At 40.4% G+C, this 23551-nt stretch overlaps 1 protein-coding gene across 21 annotated transcripts in view; it reads left to right on the forward strand.

Annotated features, from left to right (window-relative positions):
• The window catches only part of nrxn1a (neurexin 1a), a 186041-nt gene that overhangs the window by 83023 nt on the left and 79467 nt on the right, over nucleotides 1-23551 (forward strand). For 14 of the 21 annotated variants that reach the window (XM_037544104.1, XM_037544106.1, XM_037544114.1 and 11 more), the window contains 4 exons: nucleotides 3191-3635; nucleotides 8406-8789; nucleotides 18097-18300; nucleotides 21921-21947. In XM_037544104.1, coding sequence (XP_037400001.1) covers nucleotides 3191-3635; nucleotides 8406-8789; nucleotides 18097-18300; nucleotides 21921-21947 — 1060 coding nt within the window. The remainder of the gene's footprint in view (nucleotides 1-3190; nucleotides 3636-8405; nucleotides 8790-18096; nucleotides 18301-21920; nucleotides 21948-23551) is intronic. The other 7 variants (XM_037544115.1, XM_037544111.1, XM_037544117.1 and 4 more) reach the window with 1 other exon arrangement.

Consider the following 23551-nt stretch of genomic DNA (forward strand, 5'->3'; position numbering starts at 1 on the left):
AGATCGTCAACAGCAGCAGCAATAACAAATAAACAAGAGCATGACAAATAGGATAAATAACCTTTCAGACTACGAAAAAGTGAAAGGTCTGACTAATAGGGTGCATAAGCTTTCTATTAGTGGAAAAGCATCCATTGTGGTAAGATACCCTTTGGAGTTGGGGCACTGTGATCGTGGGGTGTTTCATTAGAAAAAAAAGACTTAGATGTGAATTTATATGTTAGACCTGTCACAGGGAGACTGCTGACGTCGATCTCACACTCCATATTACTTTTTTGTCCCTCAGGGGCAGCAGTCTGGTATGCCTGTTTGAAAAGTACAACTGCTTTGTTAGACATTCTACTGAGTGCTTGAATGTTGTTCTTTCAGAATCCAAATAGGGGTTTGATGTTATGCAGTGAAATCTTTCTGAGCTGTGCTTTCCGCAAACTGAAGAGTAACAACACAGACGGACGTTCTGTTCCGTTCCAAGTGAGATCGTAGCCATTTTTATTAGCTGTAAATAGAAAAAGGCAGTGCTGCTTGTTATAGTAATCTACCAGACGTTTTCAGCATTTTGATCAGAACCAGTGGTCCAGTCAGAACTGCAGGTCCTGTGCAACTGGAGCGTTTCATTAATAAAAGAGAATATAAAGGGGCACTACAATGTTCATCTAATCATTGCCTTTTCCTCTGTTTACTAGTGAATGCATAAAGAAGCCAGTGTTACTGCTTGTAAGCTTAACATGGTGTCTGTATATAAAATCAGTGGCTACATTTGCAGTCTGTATTTCTTTATCACAGTGGGGAGTTCCCAGTGGTTTTATGTTTAATGCATGTAGTGTGACAACACTGATGGCTAAAAACACAAAAAGGAATTTTATCAGATTAATAGGCCTGAGAGATGCAATGCTATACAGTAATACATAGAATATAATGCTATAGAATAATACATGACATGGCTTATAACTTATGACATGCTAATTTTAGGCCCTTTAAGTTAAGTCTGAAACTCGGCTCATGGATGAACTGAGTTTATAGGCTGAGGTAGGAAAAGTAGCCAAAACCCATACTTCAAAGTATTGTTACTTCAGTGGCATAATGACTCAAGTAGATGAAAAAAATAGCTTAGCAAAAAACAACAAGTTAAAGAAAAAAGTAACACTGCAAAAATATTACTTTAGTCCTGGGTTCCCTATAGAACTGAAGAAAAGGTTCTCATACCACATTTATATGCATAGGAACAGGATTTTGATAATGGTTATTCTTCTCTTTTTTGGGGTGCATGTGGTGTGAAATTAAATGGTAATGCTACGAAGTGAGAGGTGTGAGAAACAGCACACTGGGCCCTGAACCAACAGACAATAATGAAATTATTTTATTATTTGATAATAAAATAATGAAATTATTTTATATTGAAATGAATAATATAAATTATTTTTATTATGACAATGAATGAGATCAATGTGAATGACCAAAGTAGAGCTAAGATTACTAAGTGAACATTCATTTATAAACCTCACCTATAAACAGTGAGTAAATTAGTGATATAAACTGACATATATTCTCTGGATTATATGCATCATTGAACATATTTCAGTAAATCAGTTTTTCGACATGGTCCACAGAAAGGAAATGGTAAAAATAGCCACATGAATTAAGAGTTCAATTTAATCTCTTGGTGAATGTTTCTAAACTTGTGAAGGTAAAAAAAAAAGAAAACAACTTGGGAAGAAAATATGCAGACAGTTTCAAGATTTCATAAGGTAATGAAACAGGTTTGTTCATTGTCTCCTTGCAGAGATCAAATACATGGGCTTTTGGTACAACTCAACTGTTTATCATTGTATTGACAGAGCTGAGCATGTATGGAGTTGTGTGATGCAGACTCGCTAAAAGCTCTTTGAAGCTAAAGTCTTCATCTCAAACCCAATGCACAAGAAATCTATCAGTTTGTTTGTCAGAGCATGAAAGTGCAGCCCATGTGCCAGCAATTGTCTTGTGCCTTGCGTAACCCCCTTTCCACACCTTCATATGTAATCCCTCTCTTGACCATGCTGTAATGCTATCATTTCCACAGATTAGGAGCTCTACCCAAGGTCTTAGACCTGTGAAAACAAACATGTGCTAATCCTATGTATTCTGCCAAAAAGGCATGCTAAGAAGATTCTAAATTTATCCTCTTTTCTACTCATTCACACCACATCAATATAATTATGATGACCGTCCATAGCTGCAATAATATGTTGCTGAATAGTATTGTCATAGACACATAAGTATGGTACAGTATCGTAAAGCTGAGTGCTCCACAAGCCCATACTGCATATTGGATTTATTATAGCATTTGTGTTCTGTTTTGTAGTCCACAGTTGATTAATTCAAGGGTGCATTAAGAGCAGATTTCATGAGTCTCTCATCATTCATTAGGTGGTTTGTTTTAATCTGCCCATTCTCAGGGCCTTTGGTCAGTGTATTCCAGCATGCTGATGGTCTGGTCTGAGTCACACAGACAGATGTGGCATCCTCCACCTGCTCTTCCTGTCCCAACTCCTTCTCTGCAGTAGACTGCGCTCCAGAGGTCATGTCGCGCAGTGCTTTATTACAGATAGGTTGTGTTTTTCCCCACATGACTTTATGAAGCCCACTAAGTGAACAGGTGGGAGAGGGAAAAAAACTCCTGCGGTTTGTTAATTGCTGGAACAGCTCTAGTGCCTGGCCATGTGATTGGCATTTCTGAAGCATCATCAATATCCTTTTATTGCATCCGCATTCCATTATCTCTTTCCTGGCAAGTGCTCAAATGAAATCGAAACTGAATTAAAAGAGGGTGATATTGAACACTTCACAGTCTGTTGCTCGGTCTAAATCAGAGCATTTCAGCTTGTGGAGGAGGCAGGGGAAAAAAAAAGCTTGGTACCAAGAAGCTAGACAAAAACGCTGCATGACTACAGGGGGGAGTCGTTTTTTAAATGAATGGGAGTAAAATCATACGGACCAGCTTTCATGCAGTCAACCACAGCATGACCCATCATCAGTACAGACATTATGCAAACAACATGGGCATCTACTGATTTTTTTATAAGATATCACTCAGTTTTTTTTTTCATTTTCACTCCATCTAACCTGTACCATCAGGTTGATATTAGGTGGATGAGGCTGGGGTTCTTTTATTATCTCTATTCGTTTTTCATTGTATGTCTCTATTTTAAAGGTTGTGTACAAGAACAATGACGTGCGGTTGGAGCTGTCTCGCCTGGCCAAACAGGGCGATCCCAAGATGAAAGTTAGCGGAATGGTGGCTTTCAAATGTGAGAACGTGGCCACCCTCGACCCAGTCACCTTTGAGACCCCCGAATCTTTTGTCAAGCTTAGCAAGTGGACGGCGAAGAAAGCCGGTTCCATCTCCTTTGATTTCCGCACCACCGAGCCCAATGGACTGCTCCTTTTCAGCCATGGCAAGCCCAAGCAGCAACAGCAGAAAGACCCCAAGAGCCCCAAGACAATGAAGGTGGACTTCTTTGCCATTGAGATGTTGGATGGTCACCTCTACCTTCTCCTGGACATGGGCTCAGGCACCACCAAGACAAGGGCTGTCAACAAGAAGGTCAATGATGGAGAATGGTACCATGTTGATTTCCAAAGAGATGGAAGATCAGGTAAAATGTTTCTTCTTATTTTTGTTGTTTGTATTGATGGTTTGTTGAGGAATCACCAAGTAATATTTTCTTGTTCGTTGTTAGTTGCATAATTGGCTGCACGATTTGACACTGCATTGGATTAGCGTCAGCTCGAGCACAAAAAATGCCACACAAGAGCATTTCCTTAGCTCTTGGACAGCTCCAAGCCTCCGTTACCCATTTCCATGTATTATTTCATAGCTATGCAATTTTAATTTAAATACTTTTTATTATTTATTGTATTTTAATGCTCTTAAATACATATTTAGTGGTTTAGTGCTTGGATTTTGGGTGATATTTAATGTTTGTGGTAATGTTGACATAAAATAGAATGAGCTGTTCTTTTACGCCTGCCTGAACACAGTCATAACTGTGCCTGAAGGGGTGCGCTGTCAGGTTGAGATTTAAATATGAACGGGCCCCTAGTCCTTCCTGTCTTCCTCCTCCTTTCTTCCACTGTCTTCTCTGCCAGAGTTGCCATGGAAACCAGAAGTCGGTTTCCCAGAGGAGCGAGCGAGTTAGTGATCAGCACTGCCCAGTAAAGACATTTCATCCTTCACTCTTCTCCCCCTCCTCCACTTTCCTCCATCAATGGTGCTTTGCCTGAAGTCTGGAGAGTGGCCTCTGCTCCTCTGTCTTTACCTGTGCCAAAGTTTGGAAAGAGCAAAAAAAAAAAGTCTTATTGATCTGTGGTTATTGCCTCAGTGCAAAACTCTCCTCCTCCCCTCTCTCTCACTCTCTCTTTCTCCGGAAATAGAAATGCAGGTCACCTACATTAGCTCTGACATGCACAGCGAGGGAGAATTATGTGGAGAAAATTAAATGGCTCACAGAGCAATTATGAAATCAGATTTCTAAAGCAAGAGTGGTATTTTCGTTTCGCAGTAATGCAGTATTCAATTGGGATTTAATATGACTTGGTTGAGAGAGTTAAAGCATTTTCTCTATGGTTTTAAATTGCATTTTTCTTCCAGCCATACTGCATAGATGCGATCTATGAAGCCCTGTTCTATCACATCTTTAAAATGAGATTACCATAAGCTCCCTAATACAGTGTTGCAGTACTGCCATGGTGCGATTGGACACAATCTGAGGCTGAGGAGAGAGGAAAAAGCCGTTGTGATATTGGCAGGCCATGGGAATCTGAAACACCACTGACAGATGGGACCTTCCCTCTGTGCCAAACAGAAAGAGCTATGATGCGTCACTCTGCAGCCTGTGTGAATTGGCTGCCTACACATACACAGGGGCTGTTTCATCATACATGCATACATTGTGCATGTGTACATGTACAGATATGGTTGTGTGTATGTATGGGTCAGCTCAAGTACATAATATATAGGAGTGGGCATTTACAGTGCTGTGCAAAAATGTGTATGGGATTCCTTGGATTATGAAAAGCAGGAAATGCAACCAACTTCTAAGACTGAACTAAATAGGTTTGGAAAAACACCAATGCAATGTTTTTAAAACTTTGAATGGATGCTGTAATAAAGGGAAAGGGTACCCATACTGAATACTGAAACAAGATCAACTGACTAGAAGTTAAATAAATGAAGGGTGGTCTCTGACTTTTGCACAGTACTATATATCACTGTCATTTGTTTACATGTGTGTGAGTTTATGAGTTTAATGTGTGTGTGTGTGTGTGTGTGTGTGTGTGTGTGTGTGTGTGTGTGTGTGTGTGTGTGTGTGAATATGTGTTGTGAGAGGGTATAGATGCAGGCCCACCATAAGGTAGTGGCGTGCTGCGTAATCAGTGAGCACTGAGAATGGGCGGCAGGATGATGGAGCATTGCTCATTACTGATGACCCGAGGGAGGTGTTTGGCTGCCGTTTAGGGCTACAGTCGCCAAGTCCGACACACCGGACAAGATGCTGCGCGCTTGTGTGAGCGTCAGAGAGAAAGGGGTAGAGAGAGATAAGGTGTGGCAAAAAGGAAAAAACGATATATTGTTGCTACCAAAAAAAAAAAAAATCTCAGTTTTTGTCCATTTTAATTTTACTACATCATTTGAGCTTACCAGCTGCCTTATTCATATTAAATTACATTAAAAGTAAAGATATTTGTGCCTATAAACTTACCATTTTGGAGATACTTAACCACCTCCCAATAGAAAGTGGTCTATAAACAATGATTTTGTGTGATTTTAGCTTACTATCTCATTTTTTTACTGTGTGACCAATGTTTGAACTATGTCTAAAGAATGGTCCATATAGAACCCTTTTTGAGTCTCATCAGACAGTTCAACAGTGGTAGATAAGCTAAAGATAGACAGTAAAGCATTTGTAGATAAGCTAAGCAAGTAAAGTGTGACCAATACTGTTTCCTTTGATTTCATTAAATGCCATACTGGAAAGCTCACCCCTTGATACTGCAGTTAGGCATCTATTTATGTCTAGAGAGTGTTATTTAAAACAGAGTTCAGCCAAGTAACATTTTATTCTGCACTTTCTCTTAAAACTCGAGACAGTTGACAGGGCCTGAATTACCTTGAGTATAATTACAGCTTTCTGTGCTGTGGTGTGTGACTGTTCAGATGTTCAGATGTGTTCCTCTTTTCTGTGTATGCCTGTGAATAATGACTCCCCTCTGTATGGCCCTAATGAGCCTGCAGAATCATATTTAATCTGCAGGAGAGGGTTTCCAGCACAGGTCGTATATAAGCTGGAGGTGTGCTTAAGCTAAAAGCTAAGGGAGACCTCAAAGCCCTGCACTACAGGCCTGAATACATGATAGATTTGAACTCTGGCCATTCATTAAATGCTCGCAATGGCCATTGATGCTGAAAATAAACCCCAGATCCATGCACAAATCCATCACCCACTGGACTTTGCCACACAAACACGCACACATGCACACCCTCTCTTGATAGCTCTGCCAATATTATCAGCCTCTTCCGTCTGTTGCTTTTTATTGTGTTCAACTCACAGAATTTATTTCAAATTAAGTGCATAAATCTGAGGGTAAACGGAGAGAAAAGATTTAAAGGCTTTTCTGCAGGTCTGAAAGCAACCATCAGATCCAACAGTAAAGCTTGGATTACTGTTCTCAGATGTGACTTAGCATGTTGCACAACAAACAGTGATAAAACAGTTTCTCCTCTCCTCCCCTCCTGCTGCCTGCACCTCGTTTGCTTACAGCCACACTAATTTGGCCCTGGTTAAGGGGGCTGCTTTCTGCCACGGAGCAAGGCACCCCTGCTGCGAATGGCCAGTATGTCTCATCTTGTAGATTAGAATGGTGTTTTTATTGAGTTTGGGCTGTTGGACACTAATAAACAGGATTCCGCGCACGCTTAGTTCTTTGTGTCACTCCCTGACTGCGCGGTCTCATTGCGCGAGTAATGGCTTTTCTTTTGTCACTGCCTCTAAGGCGTGAATAATGTCAGCATGTAATGGAGGAAAATGAGAGAGAAAAATGCAGAATTGCTCTATGGATTCAAATAGTTGTTTGTGGGGCATCTCTAATAAAACAATGATGCTGATTTGGAGCCCATGAAAATGGTTTAATATCATTAGAGTCAATGAACGATGCTCCCTTGAAGGCAGATCATTATCAGTTGTATTAACCTCTGTTCCAGTGCAATGGTATTAAAAACAAAAGTGTCAAGTTAAAATTTAGGCATACTTGCAAAAAAGAAATAGGCGGTCCAGAAACCTACCAATTAAATAAATCTTTGGAGTCAAACGGGCAAAATATCCTTAATGTTGTGCTCAATTTGTCAAACTATAGTAGGGATTCAGATACAGTAGGGATACAGCCAATTGCACAGCTTCGGCCAGCATTTTCTCCTAAATATTGATTCTTCTGTGTAAAATTTTGTCTTTCCCTACTTGGTCCAGTGAAGCAAAGAATGTATTCCATGCATTGTGCACATGGTGCATGCATACACATAACATATTGCATGCTGATTGATCAGATGGCTATTGTAATGGCCATTAAAATGCATTAAATTGTACTGATGTTACTTACAGTTATATTGAATATAAATACAATTATATGTATGCTGCTTCTTTGTTTGTAGTTTCAGCTGATTCTGGGTGTCACATAATAACAGACATTAAGTTCCATCTTAGTCTTTTCAAACTTAATAATGCTTTGAAGTACAGAGAATTATTATCGTTAGTCAGGTTAACTTAAAAATATAATGCATCTTAATTTGCAGATTTTGGAGGTAGCCTCATTCATGAGCCCACTAGTGAATACTCCTGTCTAAATTGCCTCAGATATTACTAATTAATAATCAGATAAAATATTGTCTCCATAACTTTATCAGATCAACTATGGCACTCTTATATGAGACTCTCTGTTGACCTGCTAGTGAGCAATGAGGGGTGAAAGTGGACGGGTGTGGATCCCGTTCTGTAAAAGCTGTTCAAAGCTCTCCACAAAGATGATTGTGCTGAGATAAAATGGAAAGCTCAACTGCATCTTTCTTGAAATCAAAAGCACAATGTGCATGACTAGAACAATAAAAATAGCATTTAAACACAATAAAACACTCATAATTAGTGACATGACTGGTTACCTACAAAGATGAAAGTCCAGTTCATTTTTGTAAAGCATACCTGTTTCCAGCAAAATATGGCCCATAGTTGCATAGTTCAACTCAGGGACCTCCAAAATAGGCAGAAATTGCATTTTAAGGGGTTAAGTGAACTCCAGAGTTCTGCAACGTTATTAATTATAGTTAATAAGAAATTACATTTGCATTCAATTTACAGTATGTATCAATTTCATTTTAGGCACCATCTCAGTCAACTCAGTGCGCACACCTTACAATGCTCCTGGAGAGAGTGAGATTCTGGACCTGGATGACACTCTGTACCTGGGCGGTCTTCCTGAGGATCGTGCTGGTCTAGTCTTCCCCACTGAGGTGTGGACGGCCTTGCTGAACTACGGCTATGTGGGCTGTGTGCGGGACCTCTTCATGGACGGCCAGAGTAAAGACATCCGGCGCATCGCTGAGGCACAGAGGGCTGTGGGCGTGAAGCCGTCCTGCTCCAAGGAGCCTCCCAAACAGTGTCTGAGCAATCCCTGCCTGAACAGCGGCTCCTGCAGAGAGGGATGGAACCGCTATGTGTGCGACTGCTCTGGGACAGGTTACCTGGGCCGATCCTGCGAGAGAGGTCAGTCACTGCCAGCTCACATTTTTATGATCGGCTGTGTCATTTTGATTCACTTTTTGACCAAAAAGCATTTTTTTGGTCTTTGGTTTTACCAGTATTCTCTTTGTGCTCCACATATTAGATTAAATATGCTTGTTGAAGTTTTAACCCTTTAAACCTTAAGAGGGTTTGTAGGTCAGTATGTAGGTCCACACATCAGTTCCTCACTCATACTCATACTCACTCATAATTCATAGTAGTTATTAAAAAGTTAATGTTAAGATGATCAAAGATTGTTTATGAGAAATGGGTCCAAAGTCTACAAAACATTTTTAGACAGTATCCATGTGTATTAGAACATTTATTCAGGCATAAGGCAACATAAACACTTGTTTTCAGTCAAGAATGATAATAGTCTACATGCAACACATGACATGTTTATGCCGATGAAACAATATTGATAGAAAAGATACTTTTGCCAGTTGTACTTTATCATTCAGCATCTGCACAGTTGTTGAAACAGAATAAGTGGTGGAGGGGGGACATTTGGGGGTGATGAAGGCAAAAGAGACAAAAGTGTGTGTGTGTGTGTGTGTGTGTGAGAGAGAGAGAGAGAGAGAGAGAGAGAGAGAGAGAGAGAGAGAGATAGATACTTTTACTGGAGATCATTAGCTTCCAAGACTCCACTACACTTAGAATGATGGTTCTTCAATGTTCTTCAGTAAAGAAAATGGTTCTTCAGATTGATGGAGCATGTTCTTCAGATTGATGGAGAATGTGCTGTAGATGGTTTTATACAGAACTTTTTTGGAAATGGTTCTATATAACACCATGTAAAACGCATTCAAGAAATCACACTGATTTAGAGTCCATGAAAATAGTTTAGTATCATTAGAATCAATGTAAAACACATTCTCTTCACATAAATCTGAAGAGCCCCTTCACGACGCAAAGAACCCTTTAATCATGCTTGGGTGTTACAGAACCATTCTATATAGAACCATTTTCTTTACTAAGAACCTATGAAGAACCATCTTTGTGAAGCTAGCCAGCTAAAGGCAGGTTTCTCTTGAAAGTAGCAAACATCATCCTTTATTTGAGAGCTTTACATAAGTGTAATAATATTAATGTTGTGAAATCAAAAATACTTTTTAATCAGAAATCAGAGAGCTATATTAGTGACGCTTTGTTTTGCATTTTATTTGTTCATAGTGTTATCCAAACAGTACTTTCAGAACAAAAGGAAACCAAACCAATCTACATTTTCCCCTTCCCATCCTTCTGTTCCACCCTTTCCCTCTGTCTGTATGTTATACTGCTTATAAATTAAATAAGATATAGGAAGACATTAAATATGATAAACAAAAACTTAAAGGGGAAGCTAGCTCATTCAGTCTTCATCACACCATCTACTTCAATCTTTCTCTCACATCTAAACAAACTGTCTCCATATCTCAAGAGTGGTTGCTCTAGCTTCAGAAATTAAATTTTTCTATGATGTGTTCTATGATGAGCTATTGTCACTTCTAACCCAAAATGATCTTCAAAATAACTTTTCTGCCTTTGCCTGAAAGCCAAGTTCATGATGCTATTTTGGATTCGTGAATGATGAGCAGTCATCATTGCTCCTCCATGCAACTCATGGTGGACAAAGGCGTTTTTATTCATCCAGGAAATGACTTTGTCTATTATCTTGATTTATTCAGCATGAAGGACATTCTGGATAAGGAGTCCATTATTTCTCCAGCTCCCGTGTGCGTACGGACTGTTCTCTGGGTGTATGAGGGCTGCTGCTTCATGTAGCTTCAGATGCATGACGATATTTTGTTGGGGAGCTGTGACTGGCTGGATTTTCTAAGAAATGTTAAGGATGGTCGTCAGTGTATGAAAGGAGGGAGTGAGTCTCCATTCTGTCTGCGCATGTATCAAATTTGTTCCAGCACTGATGAACCTCTCCATTGTCAGCCTGGCCTTGACAGTAAGCGAGGCAGCCAGCACAGCTGATGTTACTACTGTGGTAATTTTGTTTCTTCAGAGAGAGGCACTCGAGCGTGCATTATATTTTTGCTTTTCATCTCCCTTTCCTGGTAGAATTTCAATGCTGTTGTTTTTCCAGATGAATGACAGCAGCCACAGTTGCCTGTCCAGTGCTTCATGCAAAACAGGACAAAGAGAGAGAATGAAACACAGATACAAAACAAGAGAGGAAAACCCAATAAACCCTGATGTCTCTCTCTGTGTATGTGTAGAGCTAAATATTGCTGTCCATCAGAGACATCTCTGTCAAGTGCTTGGGCTCTGGCTAATTGTTTAATGGGTGTGTGTTTTCCTTAAGCATGTGGCAGTTGTCTGGACACAGTAATCCCCCTGCAGCGGCGTCTTGGCCGCTTCAGGAAAATGCAATCAATTATGCTCGCATTGTTGGAACTACGCACAGGAATTATGGAAATGATCTGGCCAATTAGCTCCACAAAGATCAGTGGCTTTGTCGCTACTGGCACGAAGATGGGGTTGGTGCGGGTTTGAGAGATGGTGCAAGCTTGAGAGATGGTGTGGTGTCACTCCCACGGGTGCTGCCAACTCCATCCACATGCACACACTACTGCCTCACTGGCAAAATGGAGCTGTTTGTTTCTGCCCAAATAGAGGGAGCAAAAACAGTGAGCACCTTTACTTGGGCTGAAGTTGACATCATGGAAGAATACGAGAGCAAATGGACCTGTGAAATTTTAGGCTATGAAATTATTATTATGTTACTTAAGTATTGAATTGTGTTGTAATAGCGTAAAAATCAGCCATTTGCATGTAATTTAGGCCATGACATGTTTGCTGTTTTACTTTTACGTCTGTAAAACATTTCATGCAACTTCTCTCATATTACTCATATCTCATATTATATTACATTATATTGCACACAGTGATTGAATTCTCAATCACAGCATTCCTAGAATATATTTTCTTTTTCTAATATGTACAGAAAATGTACAAGAAAACTTTTGCCTTCAAAGTCTAGCAGAGTAGAAGTGTAAGATGGATAAAACAGCAGCTCTTGAAAAAGTCCTGTAAAAGCTGCTGCATGTAAATACAGTAAGTTCAGCAAGCAAGCCCTGCTATTCATTTCCTTTCCTTTCCTAGTGTGAGCTAGTTAGCAGAACTGTCCCCCAGAGCAGTCAGTGCGTTCTGTCAGGCTGCGGTGGGATGTCATCCAGCCAGGCAGTAATAGGAGCTTCTTTTATTTCTTTCCGCTACACCTGGCTGATTGCACCGTTGGCAGGTCGTTCATGTTGATTCACAAGTCAGTGTTTGTTTCATCGTACTCGCAGCCTTGCTCTTAGACTTCACGAGGTATTGTGTTGCGTGCGGGTGGAAGAAAATTGTAATACTAATTTACGGCGAAAGGTTCCAGTGGAATGTGTGGAATGCACCATGAGTATAGTTGAATTATGCATGATGCCTCAGAGCCAACTCATCCTGTTTATCATGATTGTTGAACATACATTTCCCTAATCCCCATAGCGAGAGACGCTCAGTGCTGCAGTGTGCTGGTGGATTGTGCTGGGCTCAGCAGGGGGCGGTGGCGTCACTCTTCACCCAGACACACCTTACTCTAAGTGTGTGTCATCGCTCCTTTACAGCTATGCTAAGTGCCATGATAATTTTCTGAGAGTCCATGCTTGGATACAGCCATGTCAGGTGTTTGTATGTGCATGTGAGAGTGAAAGAACAAGAGAGAAGAAAGAGGAAGTTTGTGAGATCAAGTCTGAGTGCCTATATGCAAGGTCATAATTCTCAAGGCCGCAGGGCACAGGAGCCTTTAGAGCACACACACACATATAAAACAATAATGCATAACAAATGAAAAACGTGAAAAGGATCTAAAGAGTGAGTAGATTATGGTCCGTCACACTATGTCTGTTCACTTTGAGCACCATTGCAAATTTATTTTTGTTTAGAAAATAGACTAAATTCACCTTATAAATGTTCAATATCATATAGCATCTGTTGTAAATTTTGTTCAAGATTTGAAGATTTATGTGTAAGATTTATATTAGGATTTCTTATTTTTCTCATCTTAATGCAAAACGTACACTGTGAAAAACTAAAATAAAGTACTGTAAAATTGAATGGCCAATACCTCTTTAAATGCATGTAAGTATAATATATTTTAGTACTGCTGTTCTTAATTTATAGAAATAGAATGTAGCTTCACAAAAACAAATTATCACCTTTGTCTCACAGACATTTTTATTTATTTTAATGGTTGTTACTGTTTTATTATTATCTGAATGTATGTATGTTGAAAATGATTAATGATTTCAGCCAGTAAAACTGTTAAATTTCTATTTCTATTTCTATTTCTAAGAAATTGCATAAGTGTATTTCTTACCATCACTGAGAAAATATACTTTTACTGTTAAGTAACAGGTTTTATCCAGCATCCCCTTTGCTGGACCTTTTTTAACATTGTTACACCAGTTCTGCACAGATGGAAAGGGCAAATAGCATGCTAACATGTTATTTGAATAAAGGGAACACTGTACCAACCTATAGTAATTGAGCACTTGCAATGAAAAACAGTACTTTTGACATCTTTGTAAAAATTCATATAAACATGGTATGGCATTGTTTGATGCCCTATATTTAAAATATAGGGTTCACTAAAATGTAAATAAAGAATAGTTTGACCTTTTAGTGTATAAAGTTGTACAAAATATGATAACCCAGAAAGGTGTGGAATGGGTAATATATGTTTTTTCCTCAGTAAGGGCTCAATTAAAAACAGAGAATGGGCCAAAAACATTTATATCACTTAATACACTTAATGTATTTCATTGATTTTGTAATTTGTACATATTCATGGTATGGGTCCATCTAATATTCACACAATATTTGCAAGTATTTCAGGAACTGTAAGCCTTGTGATCTGAGGCATCCCAAGGCCCCTGTCAGTCAGAGACCCCTGGTCACTGCTTCCAGTGGTCTGTTCAGTCCATCTCTGTGTATAAATATCTGCATGTATGCGTGTGACTGTGTGAGTGTGCATATGTGTGAGCCTCCATTGCATGTTTTTGGTTGATCCTTCTTTTCAGAGGAGGAGTCTTGGACAAGAGCAAGTGGTAAATGAAAGTAAGAACAGATGGAGGGGCAGATGGAGAGAGTGATCAGCTATGTACACTGCTTTCTACCTGCAGCCCTCCATTTCTGTCGCTCTCTCTCTTCTTCAAGGGTTAGGAACTAGGACAGCGACTGTTGTGGAGCCTTTTTTTCTTCTCTTGTTTCTTTTCATTTTTCAAGACTTGATGTAACTGTGACGAGACCAGTCTTTAATTTAGTAAAGGCTGTTTTGTGGCGAGGGAAAAATTAAACTTGCGTCAGTGTGTAGTTCAAATTGGAGTTTGTGATAATTCCCAAATCACTCATCCCACTTCTTTACCAATCAACAATCCCCCCTCCCCCCTCACTGTTCAGTCTGTGTGCTTTTTTCCAAGCATTTTGTGTTCCCAGCTGAGCAAAGTGGAGCTCATTTGAGCCCTCTGTATCCTTTCTGTAGTGCAGACCACTGCCGTTCCATCATGCCATGATTGGATGTAATGTGTTGGCTGTCAGGTGGCTCAGGAGCTGATGCACTGCACTCCCCTGCTGCGTGACTACACACTGCTGCGTTTTTTTGGAGGGGGGTTGGGGGGGGGTGTGGGGGGCGTAGTATGAGAGTCTATTCGAACCACTGGCCATCTCACTCCTTTCATTATCCCCTCTCCTGGCATGAGACCGCTCGTCTGCAGATGAGAGGGGGGCTCGTTTGTCAAGCTGTCAGTGTTTTTTGGGGTTTGGCCATCCTACAACAATGCCCTGTAGGGAGGGCTGAAGATTGGGTTTCGGGGTTAAAGGGCGCAGCAGGGGCTCCGCTCTGTGACTCTCTTCATCATGGAAGCTCAGGTGTGACGGAGGAGAAGGAACTCACTGTGGGAGTCCAGAGACGGGGGATATAGAGCAGAGCCGTGCTCACTCATACAAAACATAGGAGCTTTATGATAGAGAATGCAGTTCCATATTCAGACTGAGTTTAGGTCACATTCTTGCAGATAGAGTAACACTGTGAGAGGCAGAAAGACCGAAAGCAGGTGTACATGGTGATCTGACCACTCAGACCACATTTACTCTGAATAATCAGATCGTTCCACTTCGCTCAGCTGAGGTAGGTTTGCTGCAAACTTGTAGGATCACTTACAGCTCAGTTTGTTTTCTTCATAGCTCTTATAGTCTGGAGTACCATAACAAAGAATATTATGAATACAAGCTTGATAGTTTTCCTAAAGTATGGATTATATATTTGTTTACACTAGCATATGACTAGAAGTACTGTGGCTTATTATCCTTTCAGTCTAAATGCCACAGCCCTTACATGTGTGTAAATGTAAGACTTATGATACAACTTTGCCGGACAACTAATACAGCAACTAATACACACATGATAAATATTCACACATGATATGATACACTTTTTATTGTCAGATTTCTCTGAAATTTGTCTCATAAACACCCACATTCTGAAGAGGCAAAACATACCACATAACACACCTTACAACAACATGACAGCTAACACTTTACACCAGTGGTCATCAGCCCTGTTCAATGGAGATCTAACTTCCTGTAGAATTGAATTCCAGCCTGAATATAACATACTTGATCCAGCTAATTAAATGGAACAATGTTCTGGATTATGTGCGTTCAGTCAGGGCTGGCAGTGAACTCATCAGGAAGATAGATCTCCAGGAGCAGGGCTGATGACCATTGCTTTACACCATCTCCACATTTCCCAATACATTTAGCAGGCTGAGGATTCTCCAAAAAGGGGCACCTTTAGCACTCTAGTAACTTTTGGTGCTTCACATCATCACATGACACTGTCCTTGAAAGACTAATATAATGTGGTCATACCCTCAAGTGAGGACACCCACACAAAGTCTATGCAAGCAGAGCTTGTCAAATAAGTCAGTTTTTAGTAGGATTTAAAAGACTGGTACAATTTGATCACAGCCTCAGGTGAGGACACACATAAGCGCACGCACAAATGCATGCTCACACATGAACGCTTTACTCCTCAGGGGCTGAATGCTCTCTCCTGTGCTTATTAGTATGTGTGCTGCCTTGCTTGTTCTCCTGTATTCCTCTTGTTTTTCCACTGGCTCGGCCTACTCCTCCTTCAGACTTGGCTACCTCGTAATAGGAAGAATAGATGGCAAGACGAGACAGTCACAGGAATTACAGTAGCCGAGGAACTGTGTTTTGTGTGTGTGTGTGTAAAGGAGAGCAGTCTAATTGCTGCTTGCCTGCAGCCACTGGAGTAGAGTATTTTATAGTTTTTCTCGTGCCAGATGCTGAGCTGTTCTCACTGGCCAGTGTTTGCAGTGGGACAGATGTGCTTGGGTAAGACCATTGGGTTCAGTGGATTTGTGGACAGTGCGGATTTCCTACTTATGCTCAGGCAGACTTTCTCTCTCTCTTCCTCTCTCTCTCTGTCACTCTCTCTCTGAGCTGTGGCTCAGCCCTGATATGGCTTTAGCTCTCTGTATCTTTTCCTCACCCTCTCTGTCTGGTCTGTGGCTCTCTATCAGTCGGCCAGTAAGATTATGACTGCCACTTTTGAGTGCTCTTCTATCTTCCATAGGAAGCGCAATGGCTTAAAATCCAGCCACTAAATTGAATTGGCTAATAAAGTGATTGCCACATGAAGAAACAGATTAGAGAAATGGAGACAGGGCTGCTGCTGTAAACCGTAGCACTAAAGCCAAGCCTTGCCACACAGCAGCCGGAATACATTATTAGTGATTGAGTTCATAAATTGCACTTCATATGGAAAGGGACTAATGGAACTCAGCCTGTAACGTTGTTTGTTATGAGGTTGACGCAGTGGGTTTGGCTGAGCGCTGTTGTGTGTGTGATTGTGCAGTGCTGTGGAGAACCGCAGTGTCTGCTTGTAAAAGGCTGTAGTAACTTGTCACTCAACTGTCTCCATGAACCTTGGTGTTTTTGATGAACGGCAAAACACTGCCTTCACCACATTCAGCCTCACACAGCCTTCAGCTATATCTATCCTTCGCAACACTTTATAGTATTAGCCTATAAGTGCAAGCGTTCATGCGATTTTGGTGCCTTCATCATCTGCTCGTCATGCCAGCTGAATCTGGTCAAAATTTCTTATAGTAATATGTCATGTAAAGCTGTGTTTTGCAGTGATTTCACAATAGATTTCATCAGGCAGTTAAATCATTACAAAAGCCTCTTAAGCATAAAAATCACTGTGAGAAAACAGGGACAAAGCAAAAGAAAACAATAAACCAATATTTAAAAAAACATATTTATTGTCAGTTGTTGGAATGCACAGTTCTCCTCCCAAGCAGTGTAGTGTAGTAACCATTTGCTTTGGTCATCAAGCAACATAACAGCTAAGCTTATTAAAAGGCCCATATCAAACATTTTTCCTGTATTTTATTTTTTCTCATGAGATCCATTGAAAAATTGTGTGGTATTAAAAATGGTCATAATTGATTTCTACATGGCCATTCTTCAACCATTCTTTACCCTTAGAACTCTGGCTTTAAGACTGATATAAAATTAATGAGCTGTATTCTGATTAATTGCCCTGTATAATTCCTCTTTCAAAAGTGCTCAGAGCTGAAACACTTCCTACAACTTTAGTATGAATGAGTGAAGATAAACTACTATAGGCTGAGTAGGTGTATACATACATACATATATATATATATATATATATATATATGTGTGTGTGTGTGTGTGTGTGTGTATAGGCATATACATATATATATATATATATATATATATATATATATATATATATATATATATATATATATATATATATATATATAGGCAGGCATCATGGTTTCATGGCGAACTCCTTCACATTAAAAAAGCAAGGGAAACTTGTTTTTCCATGACATGGGACCTTTAAATGAACATTGCAATGGCTTTTAATAACTTATACATTAATGCAGAATTCAACTGATGTCTATAGTCATATATGTTCCTATATTGATTATTTCACAACAGCTTCGAATGTGGCTCTTCCGGTCAGGTTCTTTCGAAGGGTTTCTAACTGCATTCTGGTTTTTTTTTCTAACAAACTATTTAAAATAAAAGATAGAACCCAAAACATTGTCATGACAGGTTAACACTTCTTTAAATACAGTGTCTCTAAGACCAGGAACCTCCAGGTTAAAGCTTCAGCATAGCCAGAAATAATTTGCTATGTTAATATAGCTATTTATGAACTTAACAAAGAGTTCTTTCTCTCCCTCTCTCTCAGAGGCCACTATCCTCAGTTATGATGGCAGTAAGTTCATGAAGATCAAGTTGCCGGTGGTGATGCACACTGAGGCGGAGGATGTGTCTCTCCGTTTCCGCTCCCAGCGCGCCTACGGTGTTCTCATGGCAACCACCTCCCGCAATTCCGCAGACACACTCCGACTGGAGCTAGATGGAGGACGGGTCCGACTTACTGTCAATCTAGGTACCTCAGCCAATCAGATCATTCCACTCCACAGCCACAATTAAATATACAGACCTCAGACTCACTCACTGTGATCTGATTTTTCTTAACACATATGTTCACAAGTGATATTTGCACCCATTTTTATACATACAAGTTATGAAAGACATATCTCTCACAGTTTTAATGAATGATCCATTGTTATAATTTTTCCCTTTTATCACCATGTTAATTCAGTGATACACACAGTCACACATGTATGCACACATTATGTACCTGCTGTTCTTGTCTCTGTGTGAAGAGAACGAAAGGTGTACACCCTTCAAAGGCCAGAGTCTGCGGCCCTGCGCACACTTCCAGATGAGCATGCTGTAGCTGCCCCACCAGGGAGTGCACGCTTAGTGCCTTTATACACACCCTATTTTATTTATTGTTGGTTTTAGAAAGACATAGAGCATAATGGCTATTATAGCCAATTGCATAAAGTGTAAATTGTATTCCCTGTTTTTACCATTTTAACCCACTGTCAATTGGCCTATTAGTGTTCTGCACACAAATATGTCCTTTCATAGCAACTGTTGCATAGTTAGACAAGCTTTACAGAAAGTCGTCAAAAATACAATTTAAGCTAATGAGAACTTTTTGTCAAAATATGGAATTTTAGATACGTCATTAGTGTCAAACAGTTATTTTACATGCTTGTAATAGGTCATACTGTTACTACAGATGAAGTGTAGCTTTTTTAATGTGTAATAAATTTAATATTACCATACTGGCTAATCTCTTGCCATTTCCAACCTGCCTAAATTCAGTTAGTTATGGAGTAGTCCTGCTTTGTTGTGTAGCTTTTTAAACTGGAAACGCAATGCTACAATTTTTGTTATTGTTCAGCAAAGTCTGCTCTTCCTCTCAATAAGTTCTGCAAAAGAAAGAATGTGAGTCCAACTACATTCTATTTTACTGTGGAGACACTTTTCAAAACTCCTGCATAATTAAATTGTTAAGATGTAAACAAATCTGTGCTTTGATGTGAAATGAACCATTCTAAACTTCCCCAGTCTGGATTCTTCAAAGTGGTGGTGATAGGAGCCAGACGTCTGAAGCATTTAATGCCTCTGAAAGCTATCTCACAGAAAGTTATTACATGAAATCATTGTGCATGTGTTGCCTAATGCCTGAGACATTGTTCGCAATAGTTTCAAGATAGGCATTTGTTCTTAAACATTGTCCTGAACATGCAAAAATACAGGCAAAACAAGTCTCCATAGAAAAGTTTGCATGAAGATGCATGTAGGTTCACTAATCACATTGAAAATAATATTTTATATAGTAAATAAAATAGCTTTATTTGTATTGTAGACATTGTAACCTCTGGTTCCTATCAACAGCATTGTAAAGAATTCTGAGTCGGTTCTCTGCACCATCTAAAGTTAAATGATTAATCACTGTTTACACTTCAACAACTGAATTATGCAGACATTTTGAAAATTCTGTGTAATTCCCCTTTAGAAACATTAGCAAGTTACACTGTTTGGTTCTGTCCCACTAAGATATGTAAGCTCATTTCCTTATGTACATTAGAGCACACAGTTGCCCCATGTGACAGCCTAGTGTGCTGAAACAAATGTTCTAACACCAAGACGCGTGTTCTTAGTAATGCCACGCATTGCCATCAGGCTTCAGGACATGCCATTAAACCTGACCACTTAGATACACCATATCTGCCTTGCCCTGATCTCAAGGGCTCTTCCAACCCCTGCCATCTCCTACCATACACACCTAAATACAATTCAGGTGTGTACATATACATAGACCCAGATCCACACAGACACACACATCATTCCCCCTCTAGTCCAGACGGGACTGCACTCCCTGTTGGGTGGGCACACATTGCTCTCTGGCTGTTTGCGACCACATTTTTGCTGTGGTTGACGACACGCAATGAGCTGCAGCCTCATGGGAGAGAGAGAGGAGCTGGATTTGTGATTTGCTCTGGATTTCTCACGGCCCTCCACTCCATCATAGGACACACTCGCCCACAGAGCAGCTGCATGAAAAATATCGATCCCCCCATTCCAGAGGTACACTTTGCAAAAGATAGTAATAAAAGTACCTTCTGCTCTGCAGTATGAACCAAAATGAGAGGTATTATTCATTACAGTAGCCAGGACACAGGCAGCTATAATGTTCCATGTTGAGAAGACTGGCCGTGGTGCTATTCAATATAGTATTTATAATGAAAGAACGGGATTTACAGTAGTGGTTTTAGTCTTGAATATTAGGTTTAGATGTGTAAGGCTAATTCACACTGATTTCTGCAGGCTGATTAAACACTTAGAAGTCTAGAGTTGATGTCATAGATTTGGTTATGATACTACATTCTTATATTATAGTCATTACGTAGTACATCGTTTTATATATATATATATATATATATATATATATATATATATGGTATCTATATCCTGTATCCTGTATTGACAGGTTTAAGTCTGGATTCAAGTCGTAATTCTACTTACAAACACGAACATGGCATCAATCAAAAGATTAGAATTCTCACTTTTAACTGAATTTAGCAATTTCAATTTGCTACAAATGAGAAATAATTAGACAGAATGTATGACGAATTTCAAAGAGGGGACCTAGACAGGTTAAAACAAGGGTGATAGAAAATGTTAATTAGACTTTTAGCTGCCACATTGGAGAAATAACTTCCATCAGTACACTCAGATATCACAAGCATACATAGAAACCTTTGGTCAGTCTTGCTGCCCTCCACACTGCATTGTGAGAGCCAACACCATTCAGTGTGATATCTGAATATTTAAATATAGGCATGGTGTGCTCCTCACAGGTGAAAGGCAGACTGCTAGTCAAGGACTGAGGGTTTTGCAAGTGTTTTTTTTCCCTTCCTTTTGCCCAGAAAAGCATTCCGAATTCAGCTCTGCTCCCAAGAGGCTTTAGCTTTACACTGGACATGCACTGGCGCTCTGCTGCAGTGTGCCTCACCAAGCACAAGAGTTCCCTCTCTGTTCTGTATCCTAGCAGCCTTTTCCAGTTCTAAAGTCTTGAGAAATGTTTCTACTTGTTCTTTAATTCATCTATTTCTGCTCATTAAAAGGGAAAGCTTAAAAAAAATGTGCATACTGGAGCAGCAGAAGCGCCGGTGGCGAGGACACACTGTTCCGCTGGCTAGATTCTCTCCCTCTCTCTTTCACTCTCTCCATTCCTCTGCTGCTGCCATTTGCTGAGCTAACCCAGAAAAGAAATTAATCAATTACCTCTGAATATTCAAGCAGTGCTGAGACTCATATGGATCTGGCTATAATCACATTTCTATACTCGCCAAATTTCCCTAATTCCAAATATATTACGGGCCGGGGCGAGGGCATGAATATTCATGAGCCCGGCGTGTGAGACGGCATGCGAGAGTGTGTTACCTCCACCTGGATTTCATTATCTCGATGCAGGAGGCAGAGCAGATGAGAGAGAGCGCGTGTCTGATCAGTGTAACAGATCCTCGCCGGTCCGTGCCATTTGTGTGTCCGTCCCCAGTTTGTGGACACTGTGATTTTGAATGGATTTCTGCAGTCTTAACCTTGAAGGCTGAATTTACATCTTGTCTGTTCTCCCCCATCTAGACTGTATCAGGATTAACTGTACTACCAGTAAGTGCTTCTCTTCAATATAACTTGCCACCTATGAAATGCTGAATGAACTATGCTCTGAATAAATGTGTGTGTGTGTGTGGGTGCGTGTCCACGGGAAGTGTCAGTACATGCTGCATTTGCAGCAGCTAGCTCAATGCCATAGCTGTTTTTTGTCCACCAGAGCAGCCAGGTAGCTCTCCTCGTGTTTAGCCTGCAGGCTCGCTGGAGCCTGCAGCTTCTCTGGCAGCCATTTTAAAGCAGCAGTGGAGAGAAATGAAGCTGACTGTGGCTAAGAAGTAGTGGTGGTTAAGTTTCTCCCTCACAGATCACACTCCATCCCAGCCCGCTGCTCCCAACAAACCTCAGTGCAGATCATTTCCTCAAATCCCCTCTCTCAGCCTCCAGCTCCCAGCCAGAAACCCCTTCTTTCCCTCTGTCTTCATCTTTATTTTTTGTTCCTTTACTTTCCTATTGCATTCTTTCATAGGGATGAGGATGGGGAGGGTTTGTACCATACTTCTTTCAAAGAGGAGGAGCTGTGGCGACTCGTTTTCTTGTTTGCTTTCTCATTAAACTCGCAGCAGAGAGGGACATATCAGACTGTGGGATTGCAAGGCGAGATGGAGGGAGAGAGGGAGAAAGAAGAATGTGGGGCGAAAGACAGGTGTATGCAGCCTCCTTTATTTCCATTCTGCCTCTAATGTTTGCACAGACCTGACATCCGTTTTGTTAAGGCCTTTGGATAATTAGTGGATGCCTCACAAATCTAACACAAAAGATGCTTTTTCTGTTTGTTTTCTTTTTGTGTGTGTTAATGCATTCCCTCATGTCTCTGACTTTGAGTGATTCAAGCTACGACTGCTTGTTCATATTCAAAGTGAAATTCCACAACCCCAGCCAAATATGGCCTTCAGAAAATGTTCTTGTTTTGGTGTTGCATAGTAACAACTGTGTTATTTTCATTAATAGGCAACCCTGTTTTTCTCAACCAAGTCAGAAGCTTTCGTGGGTTTCAAGGACTTGACCTTTTACAAAATCACCCGAGGTGGAATAAAATGCATCTTTTCTGATTTTACTTTAGGGTGTCATTTTTTTCTTTGTCCATGAATTCTATAGCGTAGTATGTACAGATGCACAGTAGAGTTTTGCTTTGGTTTGATTTCAGTGGTGCACTAATGACCCCATGGTGACTAAGTGCGTTGGCTAATTTGACCATAATTCAGTGATCTGTGCTAACCTGAAGAGAATGCCCAAGACAGGAACGCAGCTGAGCTTTCTCAGGGGGCTGCCTGTGTCCTTCTCTTATCTCCCTGTGCAAGAGGAAAACACAGACACACATTCACAGATGCCTTCGCTGGGCTCAGGCGCACTACTGTGCAAACAGAGAAGGCAAAGAGGTGATCAAATTCACTTGCATGGCTATCACATACATGCTCAGACTTCCATAGGGACACAGGAGACAAATTAATGCAGTCACACATAGGTAAACACACAGTTAGTTCCCCATCAAGCATGTGCACACATGGTCTTATAAACACAGGCTTTGTAGCCCAGAGTATGTCACAGTGACATAATGCTGAAAATATGAGCTTGCCAATTAGGGCTGGTTGAACAAAAGTGGC

This window comes from Pygocentrus nattereri, chromosome 13 (genome assembly GCF_015220715.1).
Source record: "Pygocentrus nattereri isolate fPygNat1 chromosome 13, fPygNat1.pri, whole genome shotgun sequence".
Lineage (NCBI taxonomy): Eukaryota > Metazoa > Chordata > Actinopteri > Characiformes > Serrasalmidae > Pygocentrus > Pygocentrus nattereri.